Source organism: Ammospiza caudacuta, chromosome 5, assembly GCF_027887145.1.
Source record: "Ammospiza caudacuta isolate bAmmCau1 chromosome 5, bAmmCau1.pri, whole genome shotgun sequence".
NCBI classification, from domain to species: Eukaryota; Metazoa; Chordata; class Aves; order Passeriformes; family Passerellidae; genus Ammospiza; species Ammospiza caudacuta.
Genome location: NC_080597.1, coordinates 518,888 through 545,399, shown reverse-complemented (window position 1 = coordinate 545,399; position 26,512 = coordinate 518,888). Strand labels below are relative to the sequence as shown.

Below are 26,512 nucleotides of genomic sequence, written 5' to 3'. Positions count from 1 at the left end.
CACGTCATGGTCATTCACATTCAATGCATGGTGTTATTGCACAGGTAAATCTATGCCTGAGGACCTCTGGAGAAAATGAAAATAAGGGTTTCTTCAGGTAGAGTTTGTGGGGAAGAAATGTTGCAAAATCCCCTTTTCCCTCACAGTAAACAAATAGAGATGCTGGACCACTATTTATTTTCCTTCACACAAAGAACAAAAGAAAGGAAGAGACCTGGAAAGCCCCTGTGATACTCTGGCCAGTGTATGAATCCAGAAGGAGATGTGGTGGCCAAGTGAGTAATAAAGTTTGTGGTAAAACGGGAAGTGAAGCCTGGTTACTTCTGAGTCAACAGAAGTGTTCAGCTGACTTCAGCGCAGCCAGGATTTAGCCCTGTAACCTTTTGCTGAGTGCAGCTCTGCTAAGAACTCATAATTTTGGTATTATGTGGCTTCTTGCACAACAAATAATTACCTTCTTTTTCCTTTTCCCCAGTTTCTCAGCCTTGATTAGCCATTGTTTTATGTGGTGAATGAGCTCTTGGTCTAGTCTGACTGAAGGAGGATTCCTTCATGGCCGGGGACCTGTTGGAGTGAGTCCAGAGTTGATCACAGGGATGGAGCAGCTCTGCTGGGAGCAAAGCAGGGAAAATGGGATTGTTCAGCCTTTGGGGTGACCTCATGGTGGCCTTGCAGTGCCTGAAGGGAGCCTACAACAGGGGGGCAGAGAGACATTTACAGGGCCTGGGGAATGGCTTCACACTGACAGAGAGTGGGTTTGGATGGGATATGAGGGAAAATTCTTTACCGTGAGGGAGCTGAGGTACTGAAACAGGCGAGTTCTGCATATCCCATCCCTGGAACTGTTTAAGGATGGGGCTCCTGGTCTAGTGGACAGTGTCCCTGCCCATGGCAGTGGGGTTGGAACTCAGTCTTTAAGGTGAGTTCTGATTCTATATTATTTTCTGCAGCATTCTCTAGAGATATGATCAGATACTGCCATGTTCAGGTGTGCATTTCCACCAGATTGTTGTCATGGAGCCAAGGTAGTCCCTGTGTTTTGTGAATTTAGTGTCAAATATCTGCTTGTTTGAGAGCAGACCCTCTGAGAGACAAGGAAGTTGTAGAAAAACCCTGTCTAGTGATAATTAGCAATGTTGGTTTCCCTCTCAGGTTTGATATGTGCTCCCACTGAGCACTTGTAAGGCTGAGTACTTTTCTGAAACCTGCTGTTATGTGAAGCCTACAAAATAAATAACGTTTCCAAGTAGACCAGAAACTTGCTTTTTGTGCTTTCAAAGGGTCTTTGTTCATCAGAGGTAAAAAATGCATAGGCAAAGTTAGAAAGTGTTCAGCATGGGTCTACTCTAATGTAAATTAGATCCTTCTTGCTTGTTTCATTATTAGCATTTTGATCCTGCAAGGAACTCCTCATTCACAGTAATTAGCTATGCAAGATATAGTACTTGGTTTTATTCTTTTAAACATTAGCTTTTGGACCTTCTTTCCATTTTTCCTGTGCTCTGGAGTTTGATATGCCAGTTACCTCCATGCAATATTACTCTTGCTAACCATGTAAACTTGATTTTCACACTCATTTTGTTTGTAAAAGGCATGTTAATAACTATGTCCCTGCTATATTTTCTCTTTCCTTTCCCCTTCCTGTGAGCACTGCTGGCTTTATGGAACAGTGCACCTGGTTCTCTCTGCCAGCTGTGGTTGAGGGTGATATTTGCCCAGGGTAAGGTGACCTGAAAGGCCACTGGGCCTGGCAGGGACCCCAGTGTGGTGGCTGTGCCCACTCTGCTCTGGTGGCTCTGAGGGGATCTGCTGGAGCAGCTCTGTCATGTCAGGCACAGATATTTACAGATATGTGAGCTAGCAAAAATGCTGCCCTTGTTATTCAGCAGAGCTGCTTCTTTCATACCCCACTTGGTTTTATCTTCCCACTGATGAGCTATATCTGTGTTCCTTCAGAGCATCCCCAGCTGCAGAAAAGCAGGCTGGAATATAAGTTGCCCTGCCCCTAAGTAGTGTCACCAGCTTAATTGGGTTTTTGTCATACATTTGTCAGGGGCTAAGGTTCTGCATGACTCTGCTACCCTTACTTCTCCATGGAGATGACAATATAACAGATCAAAATCAAGCCTGATTTGCCAAGAGACCTCACTGAGGTCTTGATTACACAAGTTCTCATAGGAGACACCTTGTCTCTTGTGCAGGGAGGTGGTACCAGGTGACTCTGTAACCTAGGGATTAGGCTGTTTCATTATGCAGGGATCCTTACTCAGCCAGGCTGTGACTCTGTAACCTAGAGCAGAACTCCAGTGGAACTGGGTTATAGGATGGGCGTCATTTGTTTGGTTTGCCGTAGCTGAAGGAAAGAGTGCACAGTTCTTTGGGATTTAAAATGCCTCTATGAGGTTCTGGTACGTGCTGAATTTGCCTGATCTAAGCCACAGCTGCTTCTAGTCTTACCCAGTAAAATGTAGTGGTGAGAGGACCTCAGATGGTGAAGAGCATGGTGGAGTGGCAGCCCTGGAGGTGTTCAAGAAACAGCTGGATGTGGCACTCAGTGCCCTGGGTTTGTTGACAAGTTGGTGACAGCTCAAAGGTTGCACTTGATGACTTTGGAGGTCTTTTCCATCCTAAATTATTCTGTAATTATGTTTTCCTTTACTCCCTCCATTTGTTTCTTTGTGCTGTTTTGATATTTTCCGATCACAGAAATACCCTGGTTCCATTCTCAATCAGCATGTTGGGATTACATTTGTCTGTGGAGTTTTCAAGTCAATTTGATGTTATTTTAATGCTCTGCAGAGCAGGGTTTTGGAACCCTGGAAAATTATTTTGTTAAATATCTTGTTAGTGGGTCGGGTGGGGTTCCTTTTTGAAATCTCCTTAAAACTTGAGTAAATACGGAAAACATAAGTTGTGCAGGATTGCTCACTTGGCAGCAATCCAAGTCAGGCATTTCATAGCCCTTTTCCCTGTACACTTAGGAAGTTTTTCCTGGCAAATATGTTAACGCCCTGTTGTGTTTCCAAAGAAGCTAAATGCAGTACACCTTGTAAAAATGTGAAAGATATGCATTTGGCTTTGATGAGTAGCCTTGCCACCAGAATTCATAGTCTTTCAAGAAGCATTTTCTCTGAAGTGAAGCTTTCAGAGTCTTCTTCCTTTCACTAACATATGCCTAACTACCACTTAACTTGCAGTGAGTGCACTCCAAATTCCTGTCAGAAAGAGTAAATTCAAAAACCACAGGTTTTACTGCAGAATTCGTCTTTTGATTGCCACATCTTTGTTTTGCCTTCGGTGGATGTCTAGCTACTTATTTGAGGGATAAAAAAGCTGTCTCTGCAAAAATGATGAGCTGAGTGAAAATTATTTTTGTCTCTTTGCTGGTGTGTTAAGAGCAATTTATGCTGTACTTTAATATTCTTCCCACTCTCTTGGGACTTGCAGTAGTTTCATTTGGATGGAGGAGAGAAACTTGGATTTGGGGGAAGGAGCAGGAAACAAAGCAGATGCAGTCGAGGCGGCATTGCAGCCTGCAGGTTCTCTGGGGTTTGGAGTTCTGTGCTTAGAGTGCCATGGAAAGGCTGCTGGGAGATCAGATCCCAGGCCAAATCCTGGAAAGCTGTGAACAATCAAAACAAATTACACATACCACACATCTGGACTGCAATCAGAGTGCTGAGAAATGCCAGCCCAAGTTATCCTCTGTTTGAAATTCATACATAGAATGGCTCAAATTTAAAGTTCACTGTAGAAATTACAGATTTTTATGGAGAAAATAATTTTAATTTCTGTCCTCGCAGCTGCTTGCGCTGTAAATTCAATGACTGAGCTTTACCCTTGTGCTTTGGGTTCTTTAAGGCACTGCTGTGGCTGTGAAAATGGATATAAATTACAACAGTGTTTAGAGAAAATGAATTCAGGGTTGTCCAATCAGCTGTGTAGGCAATTACCTCATCTGCTGGGTCAGCACTGAGCACTTGCTCTTCTCATAAATTTATTACAAAATCATGGCACTATTTTTTCATTCATATTTGGAGTTTGTTGCTTTCTCTGTTTATTGCTTATTGCCTGATGGTATGGTGTCTAATTGTACTTTTGTTGCTGTGGCCTCTCTTTGTAGGCCTATGTGTGTGATACATAGGAATATACAATTCAGGAATTTGGAAGTAACTGAAAATATTCTGTCTACCAAGGAATTCTCTGTTGAAATCTCTCCATGTTAGGGCTTGATATTTCTTCATATGAACACATGCTTCATGTTGGGGGGTTTTATCTGACTATGGTGTGAGCTTTGCCTTAGAGGTCTGTCCTTCAGAGCAACCTGTTCTGACTCAGGCAGCCAGGCAAAAACCCTTTGTTTTGTCTGCCTGCCCGTGTGCCTTCATCCTTGGAATGGGCTGTTGTGTGTGGCAGCTGGGAGAAGGGGAGATGTGCTGGTGCTGGCTGCCCGAAGCCTTGCATGCTCCTGTGCAATGCTCTTGGAAAGGGGATTTTCTCACCTCTGTACCAAACTGTGAGGAGCTGTTCCTGGTCCACGCCCTGGGATGAGTGGCATGCAGGGTCTGAGGCTGGAGAGGGAAATTGCCGAGGAAGTGTTTCGTTTGCACCCAGAGTGGAGCTCCTGCTCTGAAATACGTGGGGATTGTGCTTGTTCTGTGGGGAGTCCTGGTGCACAGGAATTTCTGCAAGTTCACTGCGGCTCTGCTGAGATTGCTTTGCTGCATTGAGTGGGGATGGCTGAATTTTAAGTAGGAGTGGGAGAAGTGATTTAAACAAAACAGTGTAGCCTGTGACCCACCACTTTGCCAAACTCGCTGTGAAAGACTTGCCCATTTTGAATTCTGATGTAGAATCATTGCTAATTTATCTTTAGCAAAGTGCTGTAAAACAACCTCCTCTTCACTGGAATATTTGGAGTGCAGAGTCTGCCAGTCAGTTGTGTCTACAAGTGTCCTCCTCAGGCTTAATGAAACCTTGAAAATTCTCACTGCTTAAGTGGAGGCTGTGCCACTAAACTATCTCATGAATGAAAAATGCAGGCCATTAATTTATTAATATACATAAACTTTTCCGTTGAATCTGGATTTGATTTATGAAAGATAACAAACTTCACAGGCCTCCAAGATTTTCATACAAAAGCTCAATGAAACTCAATGGTTCTGGTAAGGTTTTCTTTGGGATTTAACTGACATGAAACACCCAAATGTGCCATTGCTTTGCTGACAAAAAGGAGAAGCTGAATGGAAAAGAAGAGGATATGTAGGCTCTGGCAGTCCAAGAGTCACATTTGTTTGTGGTGAAAAGAGTACAGGTCTATGTTGAAAGGTAGGAAAATGCAAGTAACACTACAAGGGGGATGCTGTTAAAAGGAATCTGTTTATTCTGCATATTCTAGAGTCACTAAAATCTTATTTACTCGGGGGAAAAGTACACAATACTGTTGCAGACTTGGTTATCAGTGGGATGGTTGAATATCTGCCATTTCTAGCTGTCATGAATGGCATTGTCAGAGGACCAAGACAAAAGTGGAAGGCCTAGGTGGTCCACTTGTGTATAATATTTACTAGTGATGCAAAAAAGAAAGAGCCTAATCTGACTTTCTAATTACAGATCATATTATAAGAGATTCTATACCTAGGGGAGAAACATTTTCTCTGTGTGTTTTTTTTTTTTTTTTTTTGGATGGACATAATTGAGAAAGAATATATTGTATAGCATTCAAAAAGTCATTTTTCAGTCATTTTTGCCTGCCCTTTAAAGGCTATCTATGGGTGGAGAGCAACAACACTTGAATATATCTCTTTAATTGACTTGGAGAACTCTAAAAAACAAATTAGAGATGCTGTGGGAAGATGAAACCAGAGGGCACAGTTACATGTAGTGACAGGCCAGGAGGGAATGGCTTCCAGCTAACAGAGAGTAGGTTTACATTGGGTATTGGGAACAAAGTCCTCACTCTGAGGCTGGCGAGGCCCTGGCAGAGGGTGCCCAGAGAAGCCGTGGCTGCCCCATCCCCAGAAGAGTTCAAAGCCAGGTTGGATGGGGCTCTCAGCAACCTGGGAGAGTGGAAGGTGTTGAAATAAGATGACCTTTTAAGGTCCCTTCCAGCCCAGGCCATTCTATGACTTTATACATCTCTTATCAAAAGCCAGCAACCAACCTGTGCTGTCCTCCATGAGATCCATCACGTGAATAAAGAAAACTAAAAGGAAATGTAGAAGCTTAATTTTGGGGAGTATCAAAGTCAAACAACTCAGTTTTCAAAAGGTGAAAGATGATGACAATTCTTGTATGACATACCTTGGTAACAGGATGAGAAGTAAAGCAGCAGAGTGAGTATAAGAGGCAGAATGGAGTAATTTTCTTAGCCACAGAAACAAGTCTGGCCTAGGGATGTCTTTGGAAACGCAGCCATCGTGTGTGTGTTACTGTTCTGTGGTAGCAGGTACTGAGAGTGGGTTCAGCATGAGCCTAATTACCAGCCTCTCATCCCTGCTGGGGCTCAGGGACTCCTGCTGGTGCACTGCAAGCTGTTTGCTCCTTTACCCCATCCTCTTCCAGGTCACAAGGCTCAAATGTTTGCAGATAGAAGCTGTCCCTCCTCAGCCTAGCCATTAAACTGGGGCTGAAGGAGGCCCCAAAAGCAAAGTGGAGGGAAAGGCTCTGGGCTTAGGTAGCTTGCTGTCAGGTAGTGCTTATTACTCAGGGAGTATTCCATCCATTCCCATGCTGTTATTAGCTTCCTGCTGCTCTGGGTGTTCATTAATTTGCCCTGGATTTGCAGCAGGTTTGGGAATTGCTTTAAGTGAAAAATAAGATTGGTTTTAGCTTGATAGGAAGCTCAAAACATACTTGCTGGGTCTGACAATACCTTAAAAATAACAAAATAATATGGTGTCCTAGCAGCTACTGTGATTTCACAGAACCATAGAATCATTAAGGTTGGAAAAGACTTCCAAGGTCATCAAGTCCAACCTTTGACCAATCACCGCCTTGTCAATTAAAGCATAGCACTGGGTCATTTCATGACACCTCCAGGGATGGTGACTCCACCACCTCCCTGGCAGTCCATTCCAATGCTTAGCCACCTTTCTGTGGAGGAATTCCATCTGGAACTTCATTTCCATGGCTGTTTGTTCAGCTGGCAGAAGGGAGTTGGAGTTTATTGGAACTGTTCGTTGCGTTCTCCAGGGTGCAGCCTGGGGCAGAGGGTTTGTTTCAGGCCCTTTGTTCAGGGATGCAGTCACCCCTGGCAGAGGGGAGCTGCAGTTTATTGAAGCTGTTTGTTGTGTTCTCCAGGGTGCAGAGAGTTTGTTTCAGGCCCTTTGTTCAGGGATGCGGCCCCGCCTGGCTGAGGGCTCTTGGCTGAGGGACGCCGTCTCCGCGGCTGAGGGCGGGCCGGGCCCGGCGGATCCCGGCGCTGTCCAGGGTTCTGCACCCACAAACCGCACACACCGGCATCGCCCGGCTGCAGCAGGAGGTGCGCTGGGTTCTGTGAATTCTCTGGTGCCGAAAGCGAGGGAATCACCGAGTCGGCGAGGAGAGGCCTTTGTTTATGTGAGGTCAGATTTCAGATCCTAATGTGTAATTGAGCTGTCGTGGTTTGGGTTGGGCCCCTCAGGCCTGGCCTCCCTGTCTGGCTGCGCTCTCAGTACGGGAGTGAGCCCCAGAGTACTTTCACAGAATCACAGGGTCGTTTAGGTTGGACAAGACCTCCAGGAGCCTTGATTCCAATCTTTGAATGATTCCCATGTTCTCAACTAGACCAGAGTACTGAGTGCCACATCCCAGTGTTTCCTGAGCACTCCCAAGGATGGTGATTGCCCCACCTGCCTGGGCAGCCCATTCTGGTTCCTGGCCAACCCTTCAGTGGAGAAATTCATCCTGATGGCAGCCTGAACCCTCCCTGGCACAGCTTGAGGCCACCTCCTCTTGTGCTGTAGCTCATTACCTGGGGGCAGAGCCTGACCCCCCCCGCTGCATCCTGCTTTCAGTACTTGTGGAGAGTGAGAAGGTTCCCCTGAGCCTCCTTTTCTCCAGGGTAAGCATCCCCAGCTCCCTCAGCTGCTCCGCACAGGACTTGTGCTCCAGACCCTTCCCCAGCTCTGTTGCTCTTCTCTGGACAAGGCTTCACATAAGCTTGCAAAAAAGTGACATTTTCTGATTATTTTTTAGGCAAGCTATATCCTTATATAATGAAAAAGCACTTTCCCCCACTTAATCTTATGTTGCTAAGTGTTTTATTATTGATGTAGACGTGACTGCTGTTCATTCAAATCAGTCATGATAAGCTATCCATTAATTATTCTCGTCCCCCTATGTGATAATACATTTTAAGGAGTTCAGTTTTCATTACCAGAAAAATAAATAGCTAATGGAAGCTTCATTGGTTCTGTAATTTCAGTAGTTATTCTCCTTTACCTCCTTGGCCTTCTAAACTTCTGTTTTCATAACCTTTAGAGATGACATTAATGGCACTGCACTTGGCTCTAATTGCTTCCTTATTTGGTAAACATGGCTTTTTAAGCACGTTGGTAGGCGCTCATGATGTGTGAATCCTTTGATGCTGCTGCCCTCCTTTCTGACTTCCCAGCAAGGGCTTTTAACCTTGGCTTGAAAGACTGGCCTGAACAGAGTGCTGTAAATGCAGACCTGCACCACTGCCTGATGTGCAGTCCTTGAAGGTCTCTGTGTTGTTCTCTGTAATTTGCTTTTCGCGTCTTTGTGTCAGCTTTTCTTGTCCTGTTAGTTACATCAGCCAGATCATGTGCTTCCGCGTGAGGGGTAGAATAAAGGTGTGAGATGCAGGCTGATACGTTGTTAATTAACCTCCACATCTGTGGTGAAATTTGCAGTTTTCAAGGGCTGAAATTTGTCTTACAAGTTATGTTTTGCCTCCTTAGCAATAAGATAGGTGAAATTTTCTTAAAAGGCTTATTTTTTCTCATTAATAGAGGAGAAAAAAATGGAAGTGTGCAAGTACTAACATCAGCAGTGTTTCCATGCTGCTGAGAAACCAACCTCAGTGTTTAAACTCTGCTCAAATTTCCTGGACAGCTCAGTCCTTGCTACTTGTCTTTGCAACCAGTGAATCTCAAAAGATGTCAGTGATTCATCTGAGTTGTTCAGAGGTAACAGGAAGGCAAGGCTCATTTGTTGATGAGAGGATCTTTTCTTTGTAGAGGCTCATTGTCTGAACTTCTGTCAAAATGGAAGTGTGTTGCTGCTTTGATACCTCCCATGATATCTAAATCCATATTCTGATGCCTGTATAAAGTGATTAATTACCTTTGCTGTGTCTGCATATTCATATCGCTAGGATCAGGAATTCAGGAATCAGTTTCTATAAGTGTTATTGTCCTTTCTGCAATTAGGATTGACAGCCCTTTTTATTTTTTATAAGCTGAAACTAGGCTTATTTATTGCATATACTGTGTCTTGCTAATAAGATTTTGAGGAATGTGAAATTGTTGATAAACCCTTAGTAAAACTGAGAAAAGTAAACAGTGTTCTTTCCTGAACAGTAGTTGGTCTTGCAAAATCTGCAGATATCTCCCTTGCTGGCTATGTGCTGTCCCACACTGCCACAGGAGAACAGTTCAACATTCTTTACTTATTCCTACACCAGACATGAGTAAGCAGATAGCCTGCAGTTTTCCCTGTTCTTTTCTGGTTTCTGCTTGCTACTCAAACTGTGCATCTTTAAATCACTGGGGGAGAATGCACAGGCAAGACTTGGAGGACTTTGTCATTTGGCAGTCACATTATTTGGTTTTATCTTCGTTTCTCTACCTGGAATGTAACAGTTATTTACTTTAGCAAAGGCTTTTGTGCATGAGAGTTAGCGTGTGCCTGCAGAGAGAAACTCCCTCAGCCAGGATATTGTGCACTGCAAGGCAGGAGATTAACTGCCTTGAAGTTCATACTGCGTTTTCCCAGACCTGCAGGAGAACTCATTAAACTATCGTAAGATAACTACTTGTGTTGTTTAATAGATTTACATGGCATTAACAAAGTAGTTTTCCGCCCAGAAGTGATGATTTGTGTTCATTCTTGTTTCCATGCAACACACAGCCACAACTTGAAAATGTTTGGGTGCACTTTTTTTTGGCTTAGGCTTAGAGCATTTTATTCCTGCAGCCCTGGTTGATAGGCAGCTTTTTATCCTCTGCTCAATTGGAGCAGATTGAGCAGCAGGGGAGTAAGTGCTGGAGTAGCTGCTGCGCCTTGGTGCCACGCGTGCCTGTGGTGTGGGAGGCAGTGCCGGCCTGGGCAGTGCCTGCGTCGCTCAGAGGAGGCACCGCGAGTGCGGGAGGCCAGCAGGGGCACTTGGGCGTGGATCCTGGTCGTTCCTTGGATGACCATTCCTCTGCTCCTCAAGGAATTTGTGTGCTATTTTCCTTCTTCCACCATTTACATGGGGCTGGGTGACTCCACAGAACATTTAAATGCAGCTATTTAGGAGGCAGCATAAGTTCTTGAGGCTTCCCAACTGTGGAAATGTTGGAAACTGTTACATCTCCTGGAATAAGAGAAAACCTCCCCACGCCCACAATACACCAAATGATATTTTCTTTTTATAATTTTTAATTAAATTTTGGGGTCCTAATGGATTGCAGGTTGTAAAGTTTGGATCCACAAATCTTGCAGATCTTTGGAATTTCTCACCCGTTTATTATTTTTGTCTTGTCAGGGAGGATACCCTTGGCATTGCCAGAGCATTCATCATTTAAACTACTGTCTATGATGTACAGTCAGTAGTCTGTTGCCATCTACAGATGTGCTTTTTTTGGTTTATTTTTTCCATAATCCCACACTGTGCTGCCCTGGCTGTACGGAGGCTGACTCTATTGAATTAAATGTCACATCAGCAATGTGAAACGTTTTTAATTCCAAGCAAGTGCTCCCTTGCGGTGACATCATGCTGGGTAGAAAGCTGTTAAAGTTCACACCATTTTGAAGTTCCCACTTAAAGTGCAGCTGGAACTAAAAGTGACTGCCAGCTTAGTCACTGCTGCTCCGTGCTTTAAGTGAATAATGTTGCAAAGTGTTCTCTCTCTCTTTCGCTGTGGCTGCTCTCAGCTCATGGATCCTTTTGGGTGGCAGAGCTTTTCCTGCAGCAGCCCTGCAATGCTTTTAGCCTTCAAGTGATCCATGTGTAAATAGTTCCTGAGCTTCTAGTCTTGTGAAAAACAGTACTGTCTAAAGCAGGTATTTGTGGGGAGCACAAAGTTTGCATATTGGATGTGAATCCCACCTCAGGGCTGAATCAAGACGCTGCTGTCATGGCTGAGACATGGACACCTGCAGAGGAGCTTGTCCCACCTGGGCAGCTTCTCTTTGGTACAAACAACGAGCTTCGGGTTTCAGCACGTACCAGCTGGCAGTGCCAAAATCAGCCGGAGAAGGCAGCTGGAGCTCCATGTGGGATCTCTTCTTTATCTTCTTTCATGGTCACTGCCATCATTGCTTCTTGTAATAATCACATTTTAATCGGAGTCCCACCCGTTCCAGTGCGAGAGAGTGGGTTTAGACGAGGTATGTGGAATTTGGGATTTATTCCTGTGAGGGGGGTGAGGCAGTGGAACAGGCCGTGCCCGTTTCCGCCCCCCCGGCCGTGGCCGTGCCCGTTTCCGCCCCCCGGCCGTGGCCGTGCCCGTTTCCCCCCCCCCCCCCCCGGGCCGTGGCCGTGCCCGTTTCCCCCCCCGGCCGTGGCCGTGCCCGTTTCCGCCCCCCCCGGGCCGTGGCCGTGCCCGTTTCCGCCCCCCGGCCGTGGCCGTGCCCGTTTCCGCCCCCCGGCCGTGCCCGTTTTCCCCCCCGGCCGTGGCCGTGCCCGTTTCCCCCCCCCCGGCCGTGCCCGTTTCCCCCCCCGGGGCGTGGCCGTGCCCGTTTCCCCCCCCCCCGGCCGTGCCCGTTTTCCCCCCCGGGCCGTGGCCGTGCCCGTTTCCCCCCCCGGGCCGTGGCCGTGCCCGTTTCCCTCCCCGGGCCGTGGCCGTGCCCGTTTCCCCCCCCCCGGCCGTGCCCGTTTCCCTCCCCGGGCCGTGGCCGTGCCCGTTTCCCCCCCCCCGGCCGTGCCCGTTTCCCTCCCCGGGCCGTGCCCGTTTCCCCCGCTGCCCCTGGGCCACTCGTTGCTCCAGACTCCTGCACCTGGCTGGAGAGGAGGACATGGGAGCAGCAGAGCCCCCGTCTCCCTGCTGGGACACACCTTCCCTGGCACTGCTGGTGTCTCACAGCTCTGAGGGTGGCACCAAGGGCCACCAGCCCAAATGTGGCCTGTGGACGATGGAGAAGGAGCCGCTGCCACCCTGCAGCGCCTGGCAGCTGAAAAGGTACCAGGACTCTCAGGGTTCAGCTGGCTCCTTGGGGAATTCACTACAGCCTCACCCTCCTCATCGTGATGCTGCCTGCTCAAAAGGGACAGCAAAATCACAGCATCTTTCCAATTCAAAAGGCTTATTTTAAAGATAAATTATTCTAATTTATGTTCTCAGCATTTTCAACGGTTTTTGTGTCTTCAGCATTAAAGCAGAGGCTGAATACTGTATATTTTCCTATTTTTCCAGTAAGAACCTGGTTTCTGATTGGCAGTGAGTGGGCACAAAATTAGTGCATTAACAACCTAACAATGAAATCCAAGTGATTTAGAGTAGCATTATCTAAAATTATTTTTTGTTACTATGTGTAATGTTCTTTTAACTGATGACAATGATTTATTTCTGCTTAGATGAATGATGAAACTAATCAGTGCATTGCTTGAGAGATGCTTTGTTAAATTAGTCCCATGTTCAACTGGGAGTCTTTAATCCATTGCTCTGTGTGCTTGTCATTGAATTTGCGGGGGGATGTGCAGGTTCTTCTTTTGCTTACATGAATATGAACTAGAATGCCTTCACTGATTGCCAGTGGAGTTTCATTGTTTAAGGAGGGGAAAATGAGACAATGGGGCCTTCCTGGCTGTGGTGTTGTTGGGAGATACCTTTTTAAAAATTCCTCATGCAATTCATTTAATGAAGTGCTTGACTTTTTGCAAGGGAATTCCTCCTGCTTATTTCCAATATGCAAGGTGTTACTATTTAAAAGTATTTGAAATTCTATGGTAATTATTGCTTGATAATGGGGATAAGTTGGTGGGTTTTTGGTACATTTGCTCTATCATATGAAATAAACTGTGGCTGGTTTTTTCCAGTCCACCCACAAGACTGTGGCCATTCATAAAAATTTCATGAATTAAGAAAATAACATGTGTTGACAATGAAAATAACAGTTTCAGGAAGCTAATATTAGTGGAAATGCTTTTGTTATAACTCTGCTGCCTAAAGCCAGCATTTGTTAGGCTAGCTTAGAATTCTGAGGAGAAAAACAGCCGTGGTTTTTGTGATCATTTAGCATAAATGACAGCTGGGTCCCTTTAATGTGAGAATTTACATATTGTCACCTATGAACTGATAATTTGCCTAGCAAAGTGTTGTGATGTGGAAGGTAAAGAGGGAAAGCATTAGAAGGCTTTGTGGAGAGAGGAAAAAAAGTCATATATATATTTCATAGTTGCTTATGGGCACCACTTGAGTCTAGGACTTGTGTCAGTTTTGTGCGAGCAGACAGTTTTGTGTTTGCTTGGACAAAGAGCTCCTGGGATGTCCCTGCAGTCTCAGCAGTAACACAGCAAAGTCAGGTGCCATGGCACATGCAGGGTTCTCCCAGCCATTCCTGAGGAATGGCTCTGCTCTGAGCCGTCCCACAGCACCTGGAATGTCCCCGGGCAGCAGAGACAGCTGATCCTCTGGGCTCTGCGTTACCCTGCAGGCTGGTGATGGCCACGGAGCCGTGCCTGTGCTCAGCGCCTGCAGCCAGTGTAACGGGGTGCCCTTGTGGAAAGAGGCCCTTGGTCTCTCTAAAGGGAGTAATGGTGATGGCCACGGAGCCGTGCCTGTGCTCAGCGCCTGCAGCCAGTGTAACGGGGTGCCCTTGTGGAAAGAGGCCCTTGGTCTCTCTAAAGGGAGTAATGGTGATGGCCACGGAGCCGTGCCTGTGCTCAGCGCCTGCAGCCAGTGGAACGGGGTGCCCTTGTGGAAAGAGGCCCTTGGTCTCTCTAAAGGGAGTAATGGTGATGGCCACGGAGCCGTGCCTGTGCTCAGCGCCTGCAGCCAGTGTAACGGGGTGCCCTTGTGGAAAGAGGCCCTTGTCCCTTTAAAGGGAGTAATGGTGATGGCCACGGAGCCGTGCCTGTGCTCAGCGCCTGCAGCCAGTGTAACGGGGTGCCCTTGTGGAAAGAGGCCCTTGTCCCTTTAAAGGGAGTAATGGTGATGGCCACGGAGCCGTGCCTGTGCTCAGCGCCTGCAGCCAGTGTAACGGGGTGCCCTTGTGGAAAGAGGCCCTGGTCCCTTTAAAGGGAGCTGTGTGGGCTCTGGTGTCTGTGCTGTGCTGTGCTGGGGGAGGCACAAGTGTCCGTGGTGGCTTTCCCCAGGAGCTGTGTCCAGCCTGGTTTTCCTCCCTGTGCATAGGGCAGGTGGATCTGCACAGGTCAGGCAGAGGGACACCCACCATGATGATATAATCTGCCCTTCCTGCTTTCCTTTGGCTTCCTCACATCACCCTGTCAGCCCTGAGCTCATTCTTTTGCCTCAGACTCACTGAAGGGATGCCTAGTCCAAGATGTGATCCAAACTTGGGAATTATGTTGTTGTTAATCAGTAGCTATACCTTGGCAGGAGTGATTGAGTAGTTGCATTGTGAAACTTGTGGAAATTTATAGGCTTCGCTAACCCTTTGTTTTAAGGGAAAGGGAGTGCTATTCTGAAATGAATAGCCTGCTTGGACGAGAGCCACTAGGAGTGAAGTCACCAGGACTAAGCAGTAATGGGGGAGAAGAAATTAGAATGATAAGCAAGAGATATAGGTAATAAATTAGGGCTTGATTAATGAAAAATGAGTGTAATCTGGAACCAATGTGTCCCATTGATGCCATTGTTTGTTAAAATGTAGAAATTGTCTATTTACACAAAGTGTGGGTTCCCACCAAGCTCCTTACTTTGCACAAACTAAAATAAAACAGAACTACCTCACCTTGGTGTGGGAATTTTCTGTACACACCAGGTAGCAAGGCTGTGCACAGGATAAACAAAAGGACAAGAGTATCAGAACTTCATAAGCTTCTGGAAACCAAAGTATGTAGGCAAATGAGAACTGGCATTGTCATCTCTGAGCAGAACAGGAAATAAGCTTCCCTTGAGGGACAGCAGGTCATCTCAAGCACTATTAAAGGCTGTCCGCAACTCACAGAATTTGGAAGCATTTAACAACTGCTAAATGTGTGTTTGGGGGGTCTAAAGGCACAGAATTTGTGACAGTGCCCACTACCCTTAAAAGCCAGAGTTAATGTCTGCTGCCTTTGTGGTTTGGCACAGCCTTTGTGTAACCAGCTGTCTTGAGGGGAGCTTTGATGTATCCTTAGGAAAGGTACTGTTATTTATAGAACACATCTAGTCTGCATTTCCTCTGCTTCCCACCCCCATGCCTTTACAGAGAATGTGAGTTCTCATTGGATCAGGGTCATCTCACAGATGGGATGTTCTTTGAATCTCAAGATATGCTTCAGTAACTGCTAAGTTAAAAAATCTTCTTGAGAAGGCAGATGCAGGACAAGAATGCAGCTGCGCAGTCAGTATTTCTCTGCTGTGCTATCATGACTGGCTCTCAGGACATGAACATTTACTTTCCTCCTTAAGTATATCTTAAGGCAGAGTTAGTTTTTTCATTACAAAGCAAGTTGTGACTTTATGGAAGCTGAACAGAGTCTAGTTTGCAGAGAAAGGTAGACAAAACAAGTAAATCTAGGAAGAAGAGAAATAAGGCAGCAGGCACATGTTGTAAAAACCGCAGAGTGTGCACTGTAATCCTGGCTCTGTTTCTGGACTGCGTCCTGTATTGCAGTGCCTGGTGAATATATGAGCGTGGCAGATGTTGCTGTGTACATGTGAGTGAGGCCGCCACAGTCAGGCTGTGGCAGGTGTGATAAATAAAAATCCCTGCACAGTTGTTTTTGCTTGAGGAGAATATTAACTCTTGTCTTGTAGATAAATCACATTCTGTAACTAAATCTCACTGCTTTAAATTCACATGTCTCTTCACCACCTTTCTTTTTCACGTGCTGGGCTGTTGTGAAGTGCTGTGTGCTGCCCCATGCTCACAAGAGGCTTGGGGCTGACAGGAACATGTCCCATCCATAGTCTGAGATCCTCTGGAATGAGGATGTGCAGATCTAATACCTTACTGTGTCTGGTGCATGGGATCCCATGACCATTTGACTTTGCGCTTTCATGCCCTGTTCAGCAGCTGCAAGAGCTCCTCATCTGAAATGGTCCCATTCTAATTTTAATTTATGCTGATACTAATTTGTAATGTATCTGGGCAACTGGCTGTTTGAGGAGCTGCTGTCAAGCTCCAAATATCTTTGCCTGGGGCTCTGGATTGACCTGTCCCAGCAACACAGCCATGGAGAGAGCCAGGGTGACTCCAGATTCCCAGCACACTTCTGTCATCTCAGCATTCCCTGTTCCTTCCTTCCTCTCCTCCTCAGAAATGTCTGTTGTATATCAGCTCAGGAGGATCACTCTCATGGGTTGTTTGTCCCGTTTTCCTGGTTGTCTTGTTTCTCCTGTGTCCTTGCAGCTTGCCTGGAAGGCTTGTGAGCTGCCTGCCTTTGGCCAGTTCTGCCTCAGGACCAGGCAGTTTTGGTTTTGTAGAAAATCATCTTCTGTATCACGTTTGTTGCATCCTGCTTTGGGGAGCAGGGATCAGACTGGTTCTACGTGTACTTACCAGCTCGTTTCTGTGCTTTTTTTTTCCTTCACTCCTAATTCTCCCTTTTTCTTTCTGTCACTCTGAGCCCCAACAGCTCCCTGGGCTCTCCAGGAGTGGCTACTCCAAGGATGTTTTTCTCGTGTGTAAAACTGGTGTTGTTTTGTGTTGCTAGGCTACTCCCTTCCAGCTGCCACTGAAGAAGTGCTCCGTGGTGGGAAACGGCGGGATCCTGAAGAAGAGCGGCTGCGGCAAGCAAATCGATCAAGCAGACTTTGTCATGAGGTAAGGCAGAGCCCTTCATGGCACGTTATCCCCTTCACCTGCTCTGCCTCAGCCTTTCCAGAGCTGTTCCCTTGGCATCAACCCATGGTGGCATCAACCCATGGTCTCTTGCCCTGGTGCCCTGCCTTGGCAGGATGCTGCACACAAGCAGTGTGTGTCAGAGTGTGAGCAGAGGCAGGAAAGGAGTTTGGGCTTGGTTCTGCAAAGGGACATGGGTGAGGGGGACCCTGTGCTGCTCAGTGAAGTTGTGAGGGCCTGTGCAGGGTCTCAGGGAGGTGCTGAGGAGCTGCTTTGCTCATCATTTATGCCCTGGTGGCCAGGCTGCTTCATCCTGCTCTGTGCTCTGAAGCTAAATGCCATCTGTGCGACCCATGGAACTCAGAATGAGCAGGGGCTGATGTAGGGGGCAGGGCTGGAGTTGCTGCAAGCCAGAATCTTCCTCTGTTTTTCTTTTCAAGACCGAACTGTGGCTGTCTGAGGAACGGCCAAACTTCTTCTCTTGAGGTTTTTGTGATTCTTCACATTTCCTTTCCCTCCAGCCTTCCTCAATTTACAAGAACCTGTCAGGAGGGATGCTGAACCTGCTACTGCTTTTGTGATTAAATTTGGCACTTTGTAGGTCTGTGATCCTTGAGGTAAAAAGACAGAAATTAGTTCCTCCCTGATAAACATGAACAAGAGAAACGTTGTGGGGGAGAAACTGGAGGAATGCTCCAAAAGAGATGAGAACTGGAGTTTCTTTGGCTTTCTGATGGATGCATAATGAACACCCACTAGAACAAGTCTCCTCATTACATCCTGATGGCTTATTATAAAACTATACAAATTTGCTCTAAACCATTCCTGTAATTTCTGGTTTGCAAAGACCAAAAATGCCTTCATTATTAAATGCCTGTTAATGCAAAGAAACAGAACACATTAAAGGCAAACATATGCTTGGAGCACTTAGGGAAGAGAAGATGTAAAGCACAGGGGGAGAGTAGCACTCTGATTGCCATTACTGCAGAACTCCTGAGGTGTTCCACAGACTAAATACCAGAGGCTGCAGTGTATATGCAGATTCTTGCATTCTGTATTTTACAGAAATTAAAATGCTGTAGGAGCAACCAGTTACAGAAACAACAGAAGTTTACAAAAAAAAAAAGCCAACAAAACAGCAGCTATTTTAGCTTGATCATAAAACCCTCTTTCTCTGCAGGGAGGGTAAAGCAGCCATTATATGTACAGAGCTTGTTTTGATTTAGAAATAAGTGATAGGGAGAATCCTGCTAGAATCCCACTTGCTGTCTGCAGGCTCTGTGGTGTTAGTGATATGAAATAATTTTAATGGAAAATTTAGTTGATCTTTTCTAAATCTCATTTCTATAATCTTAGACTGAGAGCACAATAGTGATTTCCATAACACTTCTCATTTTTTCAAAAGAAATTTGTGCAATGTCTTCAAAGAGTTTCTGCAGTGTGAAATGTCCTGCCAGGTTTTGCCCTTGTTTGTTAATTCCTTTCATGTGAATTTTATTTCACTTATGTGTATTTCCATAAGCTTTGTCCAGTGAGAGAAGATGGCTGCAGTCATGTGTTGTAATTGCTAAGGGTATTTAATGAGTTTAGACTCATCTGGTTGCTGAGCATCTCCTACCAGCACAGTTGCTCCAACACAGAGATGAGAAGAGCAGCAGTTCTCAGCCCCTGAGGCACAGCAAGCTGCCTATGCAATGACAAAGGTGCATATGGTCCCCATGTTTAGGTATTGTGGGTGTAATGGGCTCTTCTTCTGATTTTCAAGTCTGTAATTCTTATTTCTAAGAAAAAAACAGTTTTTCCCCACTCCCTACCTCCTAATGCTTATTTTAAGGGAAAGGTGTTGGTTAGTAGTCCCAAGCCATGTCTTTAACTCTATTTTCGTGTACTTACTTCTCAGTACCAGATCTAACAGTAAGAGAAATAAAAATAAAATTTCTTAGGATGAGTTTTGTGCTTCAGTGTGCTTCTCACCTGCAGAACACTCAGCACTCTGCTGACCAATCCAAGAAAATAACTGGGAAGATGAGGTAACAGATTTCCTGCAGCTTCCTGTGGATACTCAGCCCATTGCTCAATGTTTCCTGCACTCTCTCTCAGATGGGAATCAGACTTACAAATGATGTGTTGAAATCATGCATCTGTGACTGGCTTATGCAAGAATTGTCATTATCTAGATGCTGAGATGACAAAAACTAGGGTGAGGTCTTAGTCCTTCACAGTGCTTTTAAATCAACTTGAACCAAAAATGGCTTTTTAGAAGTGTGCCCTGTGAGCTTGTGTCTATTCAAAGCAGGGAGCATTAAATTGTATCTGCCAGAGACATCATGCCACCTCTCTGCCCTAGGGCAAATCAGCTCTAAATCTTCCTTCACAAATATTTGTTTGACTTTTATTTTACTTTTTCTTAAGACTTTATAATTTGTTTGAGAATTAAAATTTCCCCAAGCTTCTGGCCCTTCCCTTTCCCATCAATGACTGCAGTTTCTGAAAACTCTTATTTTGATTTTTTTTCTGTCTTCTTTTGAATTTCTCTAGCTTCTCTTAATTTGTGGTACAGTGACCTAGAAGCTGTTTCCTGTCTGAAATCTCAATACATTGTGCACATCTTAACAAGTACAGTCATGAAAATGAGAAAATGTTCCTGGAAATTCTGTATTTCTTGGTGGATGTGATTTAATTCATTATGTTTCATGTAGTCAGGACATTGCTGTCCTTTTCCTTGGCATTGCTTGATGATGAGAATTTAAGCGTTTGAGAGCTGGTATTTATATGCAGATAGAGGCTGATATAACACCACTGTGGTTTTGGTTGGGTTGTTTTGTTGCTAGTTGGCTGGTTTTGGATTGGTTGGTTGGGTTTTTTTCAACTTAACAAAAACTGCAGAGAGAAAACCCCAACAACATTCTAAAAGCCATTCTCTGAAAAAAAAAAAATCCAAATTCTGCTTGTCTTTGAGAATCATGATTTCATTTTTGCCTTTTAGGCATTCCAAATACTCTTCATGCCTTTGTTTTAAAGGAGAAATCTGAAATTAATAGTGTTTGGAAACCAGTTTTTAGTGCAACTTTTATGTATTGAGTAGATTTCTCCTGACTAATTTTTGGGGCAGTGCACAGGCTTGGATACTGTTTGAATGTATCTTCATCTTTGTCTCCTGCACCTTCCTCCTTCTCCGAGGTCTTTACAAAGGAGTTTTTAGGACTGCTCACTGTGGGGATGTTTCCCTCTACTTCTGGTTTATTGAGTCTTGATTCTCTGCTTCCCAAAGTAAATTTGCTCAATTGCTTTGGCTTTATTCCATCCTCACCCTGCCCACCAGAACAAGATTGTGAGCAGAACTCAGATACACGTGTCTAAAAAGCCATCTGATTTTTTCTTCTGTGTTTTCTCAGTGAGTTCTATAAGGTGATGGTATCCCAGAGTGCAATATTAAAAATGCCAGTTTTAGATAATGCCTGCAGTACCACAGAGTGGTAATATCAAACTGAAGCCTGATACTGGTAAACAAGACAAAACAGGGTGAAAACCAGAACTTGTAGAGTTTGTATTTTTAAAAAAAGTTCTTTTGTAGCTAGTAACAGCCCCTTCCACAGCCTGTCAGAAATGTCAAGTGCATGCCTTTGGTTTTCCTTAGCAGCTACACAGATCTCATCTCTGCAAAAGGTTTTATTTCTGTATTTCCCCACAGTGTGGTACAAAAACGCTTATAGGTGTGGTACAGTAGGGAGCAGTTGTAGCCTGGTGCAGTAATACATGGTTTTTACATTTTCTGAAGCCTGTCAGTCCTGAATGTCATCTAAACTCTTGTCTGTCTTTGTGTGCAGGTGCAACCTTCCTCCTCTGTCCAGTGAATACAGCAAGGACGTTGGATCCAAAACCCAACTGGTGACTGCAAACCCCAGTATCATTCAAAAAAGGTACAGAGCAGGTTTTTCCTTTTCTGGCTGGGGGTAGGAAAAAAGAAAAATGCTTCACCAGTGTTACAGAAACTGGTGCATCAGAGTTGTGTTCCTAACAATCTGATGCTGGAAGGGGGTCTGGAGAAGGTGCAGCAGGCAATGGCTTGGTGTTAGGTGAAATAATTAAAGCTGACCCTCGGATGCTTTCAGTGTAAGCAGGGAGCTGAGGGAGGAGTGTGTTGGTGGGTGCCCCACACTGCTCTGCTGGCCAGGCCAGCTCCTGATGCATCCCACAGTGCAGGAGATGCTGATTTGGGCTGCTCTGTGTTTCAGCACGCACAACCCCTGAGTGTCACTGCCTTGGCATTATTTGTTTGATACTGACTCATAAAAGGGGTTAGGATGGAACTGCTTGGCAGGGTGTGATCATACCAGCTTTGCTTTCTTAGCAAACTGGGACAAATTTGCGTTGTTTATTAGAATTGGTTGAAATTTTCCAAATGTCACTTGCTGATGAGAGTGGGGAAAAAATGTCAGTGCTATCTCTCTGATTTTGTCTTCCTGAATTTTAATTGCCATGTTCTTTGCTTATCCTCTGGAATGAGGTAGGTTGTTCTCAGGCAGAACAAGATCTGGTAGTAACCTGCCACGTTGACTGAAAAACACAAGAGAGAAAATATCAGCCAAGGGGATGAGCAGGAAATGATTAAGCACAAAGAAATGTATAATGTGAGTACTGGCAGGTGAAGGACTGTGAAAGGAAGCAAAGCAGGGAAATTAAATGCATGGTAGAAAGCCAGGTGTTTTAGAAAGAGAGGCACTGGCTTGGAAATGGATGTTTGATGGTATTTAAATGTAATATTTTTCCTCTCTTTCGGGCATTGAAGGGTTCTGTAGTTGAGTGTGTGGAAGACATGACAGTCTTTGACAGAGTAGAACAGAGAGGACAAGCAAGAGGAAGATGGAGTAATAATAAATAACAATGAGCTTCAAGAGCTGATTGCAGGCAGAGAGTGCTTGAGCAGGCGAAGGCACAGGAATGTTTGTGGGATGAGATGAAAGCAAAGCAGAGCTGGCAGGGGATGGCACCAGGTGCCTGGCAGAACCAGGGAGTTTCCCAGGGCAGTGATCTGAAAATGCTGTGGTGTGTGGATGGCTAAGGGATTTAAGAAGTGGAATGACATGGCCAGAACATCTCATCAAGTAAAGATCAGTTTGGCCATGGCATCTGGGGTGAAATGAAGAGGAGCAGTGTGAAACACAGCCTTTCAGAGGGTTTTACAGTTGGCAAGACAGGATTATTTAACTCAGGCATGTTTGTGTGACACGCTCCCCTCTGTCAAGGTCCGGAGTAGGAAGCTGACTGTAGTCACTATTTTTGAACAGAAAAGGGAAAGAGTGTTGGTGGTGCTTGGAGGAGACTGCGGGGCCACACTGGAGAGACCATGGAGTGTTCCAGCAAGAGGGGAGGATGGAACGAGGAGAGGGTTGAAGAAGCAGATGGAGGAAGTGAGATGCTGCTTTGTGAGGGGTGGATAGCTCAAGGAGGAGTGGAGGGGGTGGGAAATGGGAAAAAAAGAGTGAAGGGAAACAAGATAGTGATTAATGGCAGCTTTCAAAGTGAGTGGACAGTTACTGTCATGCAAGATGAGAGAGTATTGTGGAATGTATGTGCATGCATTGATTAGGGGAGATACACAACCAGTAACTGAGAATAACACAGGGAACAAATTCATAGCACTGAGAATTGGCAGAAGCCTCCTTTGAGGCTTTGCTTCCTCTGCCTGGTCAGGAAGAAACATTTTAATTTTTTTAAAATAATTGACTCATGTTTCCTGTGTGCTGCCCAAAGTAATTATTTTATCTCCTGTGTATTAGTTAGAGTGAGGAAATAAAGGTTGTATCTTGAAAGTTAAAATGGAAAAAAAAGACTACAACTCTGTCATCACTCCTGTGGAAAAAAGCTTTTTTAGGAATTAAGGTTACTTATACTTTTGATGAAATTCAAAGACATTCATATTTGTGACTGATGTATCTGTTTCTAAGCTGAGTGTTATCTAGCATCACATAATGGGATTATTCATTGGCATTCTTCCCCTCTCCTCTTGTCCTTACTTGAAGTATGTTGATATTGATGAGGCTTGACATCTCAGTTATCTCTCAAGTGTCTTATGGCAGGTTTAGTGACTTGGTCCTGCAACACCATTCATGGTTTCTAAAAGATTTACCCTTACTAGATAATTTATGGTGATGCATGTTGAGTAGGGCAAAGTTTTCATACCAGGGATGTGGAAGCAATTTTCTGTGTGGTTCCAAAACCAGAATTAGTGCCTTTAAAAAATAATTGTTGGCAGCAGTCATTGCAGAGATAGCACCATTGCCCTATCAATTTAGCACCTTAGGATGGAAGAGTCACAATTTTAATTTAGGAGTACCCTGACTTTAAAAATAACTTCTAAACATTGCTTTTTGCAAAACGTAGAGATCAAGTTCCTTGTCTGTTTTCAGCAGGAATTGAGAGTCTGCAGGTGGTGTAGGCACAGAGTTTGGGGTGATTGGGGTGGGCTGTGCCCAGTCATCCCCAACTGGCCCCAGCTGTGCCCACAGGTGAGCAGCACTGAAGGGAACGAGCCGTGGAGTGCCCAGGGGCACAGAGGGGCACTGCAGCAGCAGCAGCAGGGCACAAAAGCCTGGGCTGAGGGACAGCACAGAGCTGCCTGAAGCCTCCCTGGGTGCTGGTTGTGGCTCCACCATCCTTCTGAAAGGTAGTACAGTTTTCACTTGTGAAATATTTTGCTCTGTTCTCATTTGGGTTTGAATGTCCTACTCATTTGGGTTTTGGCAATGTCCTACCCTAACTTCAATTAGTGTCATACAGGAGAACTGACAACAGATGCACTGTGGTAGAAATTTTCCAGTGTAAGAGGATGTGTGTTGACTGTCCCAGTTTCTTTTTTTGTCTAAAACTTTTTGCAGATGTCTCTCTTCAGTTAATACTGGAACTGACAGTCTTTCATTCCTGTGTGAAATGCCTTTTCCCACTTTGCATTCACAGCATAACTTTTCTGTCAAAGACTGTGTTAGGGTTGCAGTTGGGATGGAAATGTTGCATAAAGGTGCTCCTGGGGCCAAGGTGACCTTTGCCACCCTCTAGCCCTGAGTGTTGCTGTGGGACTGCAGTCCCACATTTTTGATGTTTCCAGTTCATTCCCCTACCATCCTACTCAGCTTGGCTTCAGAGGATGATTTTGTATTTGTCCTGGGTTTTATTTTCTTTCCAAGTCCAGCGGCTCCAAGTCCCTCCTAGGAAAGAGTAGCAGTACCTGTGATGTGCCTACAGCCATTCTTAGGACTCTGGGGAAAATGAGCAAGGTTGTGTCACTTAGAGAGGTTGTTTCCATATTCTGAACCCTTGTCTACAGCCGTGGAGAGGGACGAGTCAGTGAACATAAAATGCTTAAGAGGCAGCGCTGATTTTTGATCAATGGCATAAGAATTGTAACTCGGAAACACAAAGAGTTTGTGGACGTGGATTATTATCTGTTTCTGAAGTCACTGGATCTGGGCTGTTCAGGAGAAGCCAATTTTATGAATTTCTTATCTTCAACAGCTCTTGCAAATGTCATGCAGTAATAATTTGTCTGCACTCCTAATTAAATCTGCAGCCAGATGCTGTTTGCAGCAGTGTTCCTTTCTAGTGCCACGTCTGCTTATCTGTCTAACCTATGCACACTTATATCATCAGTAACATGGATATAATACTCCAAATAGATGTTCCCCAGCATTCAGGGAGTTTTAGACCAGCTGGTGATTTTGGGGAGTATTTTATCCATGAGCTGTGTGTCCACGGCCCGTGTGGAAGTTTGAACTTCCACCACTGAATGGGAATGTTTTCCTTTCAGTAAATTAATTCACCTTTTTGATCTCTGTGATATTTGACAAGTTTTTGCTGCATCCAGTGTCTTGCACTAAACCATGATGAGGGAATGAGATTAAAAACTAACAAATGCAATGATTCTGCCTCTCAGCTTGGAAATGCCAGTTAAATATCACTGCTGTTTATTAGGTTCCCATGGATTTTGAGTGGGCTTAAATTTGCTTTCCAGTGTCCCCTACATTTTAGAGGCAGCTAATAATCTTTCCTAGATTCAGTCCTGAAGACATCTCTGGATCCAACTGACTTAGACTATTAGGAATAAAGAAAACTGGAATTGAAGCAATAATTTACTTTGATAAAAGCTTCCTTCATCTTTGATCAAACAAATGTACAGTATTATGCCTGTTGCTTAAACTCATAAAAATGTTTCATGAGAATTCCTCTTCAGTGTGTGTCTGTGTAAAAATGACATATTCTATTACTATGTAGTTACATTATATTTTGGTAATTGCAAAAGATCAGAAAAAGAAAGGTAGAAACCACCCATAAAATATGTTCCTGATGGAAAACCCTTTGTGCTTATCTTGTCCTTTCTCTGCAAGTCAAGTGATGGGAAGATCTTCCCCTGCAAAGTCAATTAGTCACCAGATATTAAACACTTCATATGGAGTTCCTTTTTTCATTCCTGGTATTTAAATATATCTCAGATGATTTCATTGATGAGAAATCCAAAATCATCTGCAAGAGTCTCTGAACATCTGTGCCAACAGCAAGGGGGTAACATTTCTGGGAAGTACTTCTTAGGACTGTGATAACTCTCCTGTATGGGGAGGTTGCTTGAAGCCCCATTTGGTGGTAATCAGTTTTTGCCCTCCTCTAATACAGCGTTTCCTTAAAAACCTTTACATTTATAAATTTTGTCTTATTTTCTCTTTGTGTGGAACATCTATTTCTGTCCTTGTTTGAACAGAAAAGGAAGCTAAACTCTGGGGATGGAGGGGACTGGCCCAGTGCTACCACCAGGCCAAAGGCAGAGCCAGGAAAGAAAAATTCCAGAATTTCTGGTTTGCTTTTGAGTTTCTTAGCTGATGAGCAGAAATACCTGGAGTTGCAAATAAGTCCTGCTGTGACTGGAACAGTTTGTTGCTGTTACAGCCATGCTTTGACCCCATGTAAATCAGGGGCCTTTATTCTCTTAGCCATTAGATAATAGCAAGGAGCAGGAAGGAGATCCAGGAACCCTCACCTAAGGAGAGGGCTGGTGGCTCTAGAGGTGTCTCAAAATGCACCTTTGGCTCCAAAGGGAAGGGTCAGGTGCTGCTGCAGTGGGGTGACGTTTCGGGTTAGGGAAAGTTAGCCAGTCTGGGGGAGGAAAGATGGAGGAGAACAGGAGAGTTTTCTGGGATACACTTAGGGATGGTACCTCATAGCAAAAGCAAGTGCCACGTGTTAGGGAGAACCTACACATGTCTCCATCTTACTGTAATTTAAAGGGCAAATTGATGTGGAGATGAAATGCGAAATTCTAAATGAGATCTCATGAAATCATGGTTTGATGTTTTTTCTTGAAAAGAAATGTTTTATTAGTAGTTGTCATAGAGATAGACGATACCAGGATTAAAAGAATCAA

At 44.8% G+C, this 26,512-nt stretch overlaps 1 protein-coding gene across 3 annotated transcripts in view; it reads left to right on the top strand.

Moving 5' to 3' along the window:
* ST8SIA1 (ST8 alpha-N-acetyl-neuraminide alpha-2,8-sialyltransferase 1) overlaps positions 1 to 26,512 on the top strand; it is an 89,751-nt gene that overhangs the window by 33,508 nt on the left and 29,731 nt on the right. For all 3 annotated transcript variants that reach the window (XM_058805789.1, XM_058805790.1, XM_058805791.1), the window contains exons 3-4: positions 16,976 to 17,085; positions 20,931 to 21,023. In XM_058805789.1, coding sequence (XP_058661772.1) covers positions 16,976 to 17,085; positions 20,931 to 21,023 — 203 coding nt within the window. The remainder of the gene's footprint in view (positions 1 to 16,975; positions 17,086 to 20,930; positions 21,024 to 26,512) is intronic.